Raw genomic sequence first — 9,682 nt, forward strand, 5'->3', positions numbered from 1 at the left:
ACAACCATAACTAAATGATGAGAGAGCAAGATAAACTTGGTATATGTATATAGAAGTCAATTCAGTTTGCGTATTCGTATCATTTCATTTGTTCCCTGCTTGACAGAATAGACAAGGCTTTTCCCTCTTGTGGTCCTCTTATTTTGTTTTGTCACTCTAACATTCTATTATATATTTATAGCTTACCAACAACACATGTAAGTTTGGTATTCCCTGTTTCTAATGGAATCCTCACTGCCTCTGGCCACTGATAGCTTTTCATACAGTTGGCTATCATCAGACTTTAAGCTTCCTGTCAATGGCCTTGATGAGGAGTCTCTCAGAGCTTCCATGAACTCCGAAGGTTTAATAATGGCAGAACCCCAGAGCTTTAACTTTGACTTTTCACTCGATCACTTGCCACCTACTGGTTTTGTTCATGCTGATGAGCTTTTCTCTGATGGCTTTATCAGACCTGTGTATGGTGATCCTTCAAAGGTGGAATATTGCAATACTCCTTATTCCACACAAAGCATGCCTAGTTCTTTCTTTTATTCAGGAATTGTTTCTCCAAGAAGCGTGGGGACTCATCATCATGGGTTCCTCACAAAGTGGAGAAAATCCACACAGAAAATCTTGAGAAGCAGCTTTGGGTATTTTAAGCAATTATGCCGGAGAGTGGGGTGCTCATGGAAAAGTACTAGAGTTGGTGATTTTGAGAAGACAGAGTGGGAAGTGAAGAGTTGGAGCATTTCACAGCAAGCATCTCCAAAATCAGTTAAAGCTTACTCCATGGGTGATTTGTTTGATTATGAGAACTCAATTTATGAAGCCGTCCTTCACTGCAAAAAATCAATAGGTATAATTATGCCTTTTCTTTTCCTTCGTTTAATTTCCTAGTTTGTTAAACTTGAAACTTGTTTATTTATTCTCTCTCCTTGTTTCCAGGAAACTGATTTTTCAGCAGATAAAGCAAAGAGAATAGTAGAAGAGGGAAGAGAGTTTGGTTGTTCTAGATCTGCACGGACGCTGCTCAAGCAGACCAACTTGATCTCTCTCTCTCTCTCTCTCTCTCTATCGTGCCTTCTTCACTCATGGATTTTACATATATTTTTCTGCTGAGAGATGTTTTCTTAGATGTAGCTGCAGTGAGTATCATCACAACAAGTTTTATAGTAGAAGTTGTGAAGACTGGAGAAGCATAAAAATTAATCACTGTCTGCTTTTCTGATGTAAGAATAACAATTTTCCAGCACTTTCCTAGCTCGTCTTCACTCTTAATTCATCTAAAGAAGTGATGGACTTGGTGTTCTCACACAAATGTTCTGCAACAGAAAATTGGAGATCCAGTTAGTGAATCATGACAAAAGAATGAAAGAAACATATTTCCATCAATATGAGCAATCCCCATGAAATATCAGTTTGCCATAGATTTACACAGAAGAGCTGCCAGAAAGATTATCTGATCTAATGCCGTTTTGGAAACCTTCAAAATCTTCCCTTTTGTAGACAAAATATTAAAAATAGAAGAGATATAATGGCACTTCAATATGACAAATGTTTTATCCACTGAAGTTAACTACATGGAAGATAATTTGACTTTATTGATCACTAATTTTTCAGACACCATTCACCATAAAATCATGCTCTATAACTTTCTTATTACCAGATGATGTGTCATTCGCTAGGTGAGAACAAAACCAAGAAGTATATGTTGTTAAACACAAATTCAAAAGTGGAGTACCTGTTTGAAGTTGAACAATTCTTAAATGGAATGGGGAAAAGTAAACTGAGAAGAAGGATTCAATTTAGTATAAAAAAAGTCAGCAAGCTAAGTAAATCATAAAAGAAATTGAAGCATTGAAGTGTATTGGAAATCAATATCAATGGGGAACACATTTGACATACATATGATGATTTTTTTTTTTTTTAAATCTGTTTAAAATGCCCAAACGTAAGGTAGAATATATCAAGACCAACCCAGAATTTCACAGAAAACATAATTTTTTTCTTCAACTCTCACGACTGGGGCCCTCATTGGAGCTTGTCAATCTTCACCACAGGTTGGTTTATTTTCATCTTCTGGTTGTAGAAACTATCAAGATAGATAAGAAGGGAACAAGGGACATGCCAATCTTCTTGAAAGTTTCTTCCTCACTTATCCATGATTAACCACTAGAAAGTGACACTGACTGTGAACATGATTCCCTCTTATTGCTTGCAAGTTTGCCTAACAAGTCAGGACAAAGTGTCGCTGCACTGCATTTACTTGTGCTCATAGAAAAGTTGCCCATCCTTCTCATTCTGGCATTTGTTCAAACATTCTCTAGACATTGATGGACCCGTCCAAAACCACAACTTCCAACTATACTTAGATGAAACCTAACATTGTTCTCATATGATATCCAACAAGGTGGGCCCTCATGTGGGAATAATACGGTTTGTCGTAAATTTCATACTGCTATTGATAGTCATGAGGAAAACTATAAATCTCTCTTAAATAACTAACCACATTCTAATCTGTTTCTGACTGATACTTACTATTGTTTATATTCGCTTCAGCAAGAAAGAGAGAAGAATACAGTATAAGCCCACGTGAGAAGGGAGCATAATAGGATTCAAGAAAATTTTCAAATATTTTAATAAAACTTGAAGTTGTTGTATGTGTGTCAAAAGTGTGTGTGTGTCAAAGTCCCACATTAATTAAAAGAAAGACTCTCCTAGTGTATATATACTAAGGAATGAAGTGGGCTAGTAAAATGGGTTTGGAAAAGAAGTGGCCTCGCGCACATGAGATAGGCCAACTCAGGGCAATCGCAGTTGAAATCAGCCGATTCGCCCCCCCGTGCGCGAGTTCAAGAGGTAGTGGGTTCCTTTTACCGAATTATTTTACAAATAAATAATTATTTTGGCTTGCCGGTTTTTTCATTAAACAAATTAATTTTTTCTAAACGGTTGTCTTCCCAAACGTTCCCAACGTTTCCAGAGTTGAATGCGTTTTGTGTAACTCCAACATTTCCAGACAAGTTTTTAAAAATACAGAAGCCTCTTGAGTCCTCACGGTTCTCTCTTCCTTCCTCTGCCAATCTATCTGTCTGTGATTACGTTTGGTCTCCGTTGTTCTGTTCCCTCGTTCCACCGAGGAAGTGCTTGTTTAATCCTGGGGAACTGCCGGCCGTCCGAGGGTGTGCCGGAATAGTTCTTAAGGACAGTGTCCTTCTGGGCACGACTCAAGCATCCAGTCGGGAGTTTGCTGTTACACACGTTTGCCGCTGGTATTATTCAACAGAAGTAACCTGGACTAAATTCATTTGAAAAGTGAAGAAGACAGAGCAAACCTGCGCCAAGTTCCATTGGTCAACCACCCACATGATGAACACATGCATTTGTCAACAACTCTGGGTATAGACAATGTCTTAGGAGCCAATGGCCATGTTCTTCTCCAGCCTTGTTAGCTTCTTCAGGAATGGACTCCTCGTGAAGGGTCCCAATAAGAAACAACCTCCTGGGACCATCTCCTTTCTTTTGAGTATGTCTCTGCTAATACTATTGTTATTGTCTTATCATAAAGATTCAGTTGCAACACATGATAACGAAGCTTAAATTTGCTTGTGGCTCTTTTCTTTTTCTTTTCTTTTCTTTTTTAGAGAGCAAAAGGAAAATGTTATATGTCTTGGCTTAAATCCAAACCGAAGGAATGTTCTGGATTGCTTTGCCTTGAATTCTCAGGGATTTTTTTTTTTTTAACATCTTGTGAAATCGTCTTCTTGTCCTTTCCATTGTTCCCAATCTAGCCGTACTCAAGTTTTTTTTCCTTTCAATATCATTGTTAGCAATGTTACATGTTATTCATAAACTTTATAAAAAAATGTCAGTATTTCTCAATCCATTAAGTTCTAAATCCATTAAGCTTAAAACTTAATAGTTAATGTCAAGATAAAACTTAGTAAACTTAGAACTTAGCAGATTGGGAAAATTGATCTCTTTTATAAAGTTAACGACTTCCCGACCAATTTTAAAATACTAAAATTTTTTGAAAAAACAATTTACACATTTTTACACCTTAACACTTTTTTTAGACATTGGTTCTCTCTCTCCTATTTTGGTTGTAGTTGAATGATTTTAATGTTGATTATTTGATGACGATGACAAAATCTAAACTTAAAATAATTTAATCATGACAATATAAGTTATAGAATTAAATTACAAATTAAAATAAATATAAAAAATTGATTAAATCAACTTGAAAACAATTTATTATTATTATAGAATTATTACCACATTTATGCGTATTATTATTATTTTTTCAACAAAATTCAAATTGTGAGAGCAAAAGATTTTTTTTTTCAAAAAAAAATGAAGCTGTGGAAATTAAAAAGGCAACGAATTGTCAGAAGTGGGATTACAAATTAAATTTAAATATAAAAAAATTGATTAAATCAACTTGGAAACAATTTGTTATTATTATAGAATTATTACCACATTTATGTGTATTATTATTATTATTATTTCAACAAAATTCAAATTGTGAGAGCAAAAGATTTTTTTTCAAAAAAGAAATTTTCAAAAAAGAAATGAAGCAGTGGAACTTGACAAGGCAACGGATTGTCAGAAGTGGGATTTGAACCCACGCCCTCTCACGAGGACCAGAACTTGAGTCTGGCGCCTTAGACCACTCGGCCATCCTGACATGTTTGTGTAGTTTTATTATACAGTTTTATTATACAGTTTTCTTCACAGTTCTTACAATCCGCGACCTCTCCTTGCCCCCCCTCCTTCGGATGTTTTCTGACCGCCTCTGGCGACTCACCTGGTGAGAGAAACCCACTAAAAACACCACATTGATATCGGTTTTGGGCACACCGAAAGGTTGGTCTTTTAAACTCTTTATTTTCCTCCTTTCCTGCTGCTTTTCATGTTTGTTTGGATCTGCAACTGTCAGTGGACCACATCATCTTCCGAGGCCTGTTCGACTGTAGTTCTTCTCCCTCTTTCTTTCTTCGCTTATTGCGTATGTTCCCTCTGTTTCCCTTGAGGTTGGCCTTCAATGATGCACGAATTCATATGATTCTTACTTGAAAGGTTATGTTTAATGTTATTCTTTTTTTATTCCAGAAAATGCTTCTTAGAGTTTACCTTTAATCTAGTAGAGCTTAACCTACTTCAGAATCACCAGACGGCATCTACAGCCATCTAATAAGAAATGCCTACATGAATCCCCTCTTTCTTCTTGAATGGGTGGTGTCACTTAATTTTAGTAACTTTGCTAGTCTGTATAGGAGTTTTGTTGATCAGCTATTCCTTGTTTCACCGCATTTTCTTTAACACCTAGTATTTAATTGTGGCTCATATGCGTTCCTTATTAATATTTGAGGTATATTTGGTTATTGCTAAATTACTCATATAGCTGTTTGCAGCTGAACCTGCATTTCTTTTTATGGTAAAATTTGGAGCAATCGTTCTCAAGTTTGTCACAATCTCATGATTTGGTAGCTTGGTGTACGGATGTGGATTAACCATGGTGGTGGTGTTGTTTGCTTCTCTAAAATATCATGAAGCTACGAGTCAGTCTTGAAATAGTAATTTAACCATCATCTCGAATCATTCACCTGTTTTGAGTTTTGACAGTGCCTTTTGGGTTTTTCTCATTTTTGCTTTTGCTTCAAGCTCATAATTGATAAAGCCTATTGTTGAACAAGAGCAACTGATAAAGCCTTGAGCCTAGCAAAGAGGATAGAGGAAGATCAAAGAAAACATTTGTACAAGTTGTTGAACGAGACCTCCCAGCTTATGATATTACTAAAAAACTTGATTGATAATAGAGTACAATGGCTCGTGCAATCTATGTAGCCAATTCCATTAAGTGAGATTAGACTTGTTATTGTTGTATTGTTTAATTTACACTAATAACCTAAGGTTCTGTCTTGTTTTTTTCCAAGTTGCTGCAATTGATGTTTCTTAATGTTATGATTTGCAGACTCTTAATCTCACTGAACTTAGCATTGACAATGAATCCATTTTCTTCTCAATTTGCACAACCGCCGCGTCCTCCTCCTCCTTGGTTCCCATTGTTACCACCTGATCCACCAAATTCAAGTGCTTTTTGGAACAACAGAAATGTGCGCAATCAGCTAAGTGAATTGCAAGATACTCTCAATATTGCAAAGGCAATGTACGTTATTCTTATATCAGCTTGATTGGTGGATGCTGTTTTATGTTATTTACCATGATCAAATGGTATTTCTGCAGGCAAAAGGAACTGGAGATGCTGATGATGATCAAAGAGGGCAAAGGGTCTGCAGAAGATGCAAAAGATGGATCAGCCGAGGCTTCTGTTTCTGAGTTTCAAAAATATCTTGAAGACAGAAGGGTTAGTTTGGAAACTCAAGAATCACTGGCAGTTGAAGCAGCCAACTCTTTGATGTTAAAGCTAAGAGCTCAACTGGAGCCATTCAGATATATTGCAGATGAAACAAGTCCATGGGAGGAGAAATCTGCACCTGCTAGGTTGGAAAATAAACTGCGGAAGAGTAAAAGGAATAAAATCTGGAGAAAAAGGAAGCGGAAGCGCATTGCAGAAATGCTGGCAAAGGTTCTTTTCTTTCTTTCTTTCTTTTTTTTTTGGTCGGATTCTCAAAGCATTGCATTTTATATATGTTTCATCTCTTCTACTATTGTAAACTGCTAATCATTTTTTGTTTTTGTTTTTTTTTTTTTGTTTTTGTTTTTACTTCTATGTTGTAAACTCTAGGAGCGTGAGCAATTTGACCAAATTGACCAAGAAGCTAATGAATGGATGGCGAAAGAGATTGCCAAGGACATTGCAAATAAAAAGGTAATTTAAATTTTTGTGAACTAAGCTGTTATTTTCCCTCCATCTGGTAATCAAAAGTGAGATTTGTTTAGAGATTATTTATGTAATTGCTAAATGCTTCCATTATTTTGCCCCTATTTTTCTATTCAAATATCTCCTCATTGAGTTTAGTTTCTGTTACGTTTGGATTGACTGACAGCTGCTAAAGTCAGACATATTTCGTTTACGACTTTTCTAATGGATTTATACTTGATTTAACCAGTTGAGGAAAACTAATGTGGAACACAATCATAAACATCTGTTGTCACTGACAAGACATGAGCGGCTTCACCATAGGCAGACTCTGCCAATACATCTATTGAAATTGGATGACTACATAAATAAACTTGAATAGTTATTTAGAACTTATTGTCATTGTTCCCCACCTTATCAGAAAAAATACATAGAATTTATCATTGTATTGTTCATATTACCTATGCACTTCCTCCTTTAAGAGCATCGTTAATTGAATACCTTTAGTTCCAGATAGTCCCAGTGAAACTGCATGTTTTGTGGGTATTTAATGTTGAAGACGTGAGAATTTAAACTGCTTCATCATGGTTGTTTATTGTCTTTCGGCTACCTTGCAAACATGAGGCTGCAATGCTACTTTTATTAGCACCTGTAGCGTGTTTATTTGCAGGTGGAAAGGATGAAAGAAATTGCAAAGCTCAAAGCCAAAGAAGAGAAAAAGAAATTGGAGTCTGAGGTGAGTTTCTATGCAGCTTAATCATGTTCTTCTTGGCCAATAGGAAACTAAAACATTGCTCATCTGGGATTTCTGATAACTTTCTAGAACTTTGCCACTCATTCTACATGAAATTCCATGATTGTTAATTGCTTAAATTATTACCCAATGCTAATGAATTGTATAGATTGATTTACGTTGTGGTATGTTTGATCCTTATCATTTTATTATCATTTTAGCCCATGTTCTTCTGTTGTCTTGGCATTCTCTTGCACCATTATGATGATTTCAAATGCAAACTGGCATTCCTGGTTCACTCATTTCAATTACTGTTTGCTGCTTTGTTGCCTTCCCAGCATCCATTATGGTCTTCTGGTCATTGGTAACACTTTATTGGTGGGTAATCTCACCTTTGTGTAGAATTCAAGGTTTCTATAATAATACAATCATATTCATGAATTTTCTCTGTACATATACTTATTTGGTCAATGTAGACCACACGATCTCTCTTTGCTTCTCCATCCATTCCTCCCTTGCATTGGCAATCCCTTTTAACAATTGTTTCGTATCTCAGCTTGAACTACTCTTAATAGTGGAGAAGCTGCAAGAGTTGCGGTCCATCAGGATCCAGAAGATGAAAAGACAAGGTATGCATGAGAAAATCACTCTGCTTAGTTTATAGCATTTTTATTGCCCATGATGACTCATTGTGGCTTTTCTTGGTCAACTATAAGACTTTCCTGTACACTATTTCTGTGAAGACTTTTAGGCTCATAAAGCAGCTGAGTGTTTATTTTTAATAAAAAATGCCTCACAAATGATATCTAAGACAAAAAGTTTTATTACTAATGTGGAACCATACATTTTTTAATTTGTTAATGTAATAGCAAACTTGTTCAATATGCTTTCTTTGTCAATTTTTCAGTTGCCTGTTCTATCAGAGTTCTTAATTTTATCATAAATTCTGGAATAAATAGAGATTATTATTCACACATTTAATATTCAGTAATGGTTGAAAAAGAAAAAAAAAAGAAATCGCATTGCTCGATTACCATAATAATATGTTCTTTTTTTAAATTAAATATTTACAGGCTACTTTCTTCCCGAGGAGGACAATAAGTTTCTTGAAAGGGTTCAAGCTGCAGTTGAGGAAGAGGAGCGCCAAGCTTTAGCTGCTGCTGATACTGATGCTGCTAGAGAAGCGATCGTGTCTGCAGAGGAATCCAGAAAATCCATTCAAAATCAAGGAGATATTTTAAAAGGTCCGAGCATTGATGATAATGATCTCCAGGAGAGCAAAGAGCAGAAAACTACCGGTGCAGATGAAAAGGGCTTTGTTGCAGTTGATGAGAAGGAATCTAGTAAAAAAGGATCTGACGGACATGGTAGTAGGGGAGCATATGATGGCGTCACTAACTTACCAATTGAATTCTATCATTATTATCATGGCAGCAACAGTGATATGGGCACACTTATCGAGGTAAATTCTAATTACTTCCTCTCCAATCAAATTCTGTATGGCTTTCAACATAGAATCTCTTGGTACTTTCTTCTCATATGTCTGTAATCAATGACGATTTCTGTTATCTTGGCATGAAGGCTGCATGTTTTACTAAGCTGAACTGATAATAACCCTATATTAGAGTCTGTTGTTTGTATGCATGTTTGACTTGGACTTGTGTGCTGTAAGTTCCACTTGATTATTAAAGCTTTTAAATAATCTCATGCAGGTTAGAAGAGGATGGGATGCTTACATCAGACCAGGAGGAAGGTAAGAATAATCAGGGGTCCGTTTGGAACTGTTTTTTTTTTTTTTTTTTGAGAATTAGTGTTTTGTAGAAGATGTTCCATGTTTTGAGAAGAAAAAGATAATGAAAATAGGTATTTTTCTCATTCTTCCTTATTCTCCAAAACAATAATCCTACAACACCTAAAAGATGTTTTTATTTTTCTATTCTTCAAAACAATATTTTTTTTTTTTTGTTTTCCAAAACTTTTTTTGAAAATACATTACCAAACAGATTTGTTTATATTTTGTTTTAGAGAACAGAAAGCTGTTCCCAAAATAGGTTACCAAACAAGCCCTAAGTTATTCGGCTACCACTTTTATTATTAGTAAATATTCCTTCTGCTTAAATCATCATAACTTGAAAGACAGATAT

General features: G+C 35.6%; 2 protein-coding genes and 1 non-coding gene across 5 annotated transcripts in view; 2 read left to right on the plus strand and 1 right to left on the minus strand.

Annotated features, from left to right (window-relative positions):
- The first annotated feature begins 209 nt into the window (after window positions 1–209).
- On the plus strand, window positions 210–1,376 carry LOC129310345 (probable membrane-associated kinase regulator 6). Its single transcript, XM_054952167.1, has 2 exons — window positions 210–838; window positions 928–1,376. The coding sequence occupies exons 1-2, from the start codon at window positions 223–225 to the stop codon at window positions 933–935; spliced, it is 624 nt and encodes a 207-aa protein (XP_054808142.1). The 5' UTR covers window positions 210–222; the 3' UTR covers window positions 936–1,376.
- Window positions 1,377–4,585: 3,209 nt separating this feature from the next.
- On the minus strand, window positions 4,586–4,669 carry TRNAL-CAA (transfer RNA leucine (anticodon CAA)). Its single transcript has one exon. It is a non-coding gene; the product is annotated as a tRNA-Leu (tRNA).
- A 176-nt stretch (window positions 4,670–4,845) lies between these two features.
- The window catches only part of LOC129311101 (U11/U12 small nuclear ribonucleoprotein 59 kDa protein), a 44,191-nt gene continuing 39,354 nt past the window's right edge, over window positions 4,846–9,682 (plus strand). The window contains exons 1-8 of one of the 3 annotated variants that reach the window (XM_054953109.1): window positions 4,846–5,015; window positions 5,957–6,151; window positions 6,229–6,571; window positions 6,731–6,814; window positions 7,476–7,541; window positions 8,095–8,167; window positions 8,612–9,000; window positions 9,251–9,291. In XM_054953109.1, coding sequence (XP_054809084.1) covers window positions 4,993–5,015; window positions 5,957–6,151; window positions 6,229–6,571; window positions 6,731–6,814; window positions 7,476–7,541; window positions 8,095–8,167; window positions 8,612–9,000; window positions 9,251–9,291 — 1,214 coding nt within the window. In that variant the 5' untranslated portion in view covers window positions 4,846–4,992. Of the gene's footprint in view, window positions 5,062–5,956; window positions 6,152–6,228; window positions 6,572–6,730; window positions 6,815–7,475; window positions 7,542–8,094; window positions 8,168–8,611; window positions 9,001–9,250; window positions 9,292–9,682 lie in introns of all 3 variants that reach the window. The other 2 variants (XM_054953114.1, XM_054953113.1) reach the window with 2 other exon arrangements.

Source organism: Prosopis cineraria, unplaced genomic scaffold, assembly GCF_029017545.1.
Source record: "Prosopis cineraria cultivar Desert tree isolate PC_DT_omini unplaced genomic scaffold, ASM2901754v1 PC5, whole genome shotgun sequence".
NCBI classification, from domain to species: Eukaryota; Viridiplantae; Streptophyta; class Magnoliopsida; order Fabales; family Fabaceae; genus Prosopis; species Prosopis cineraria.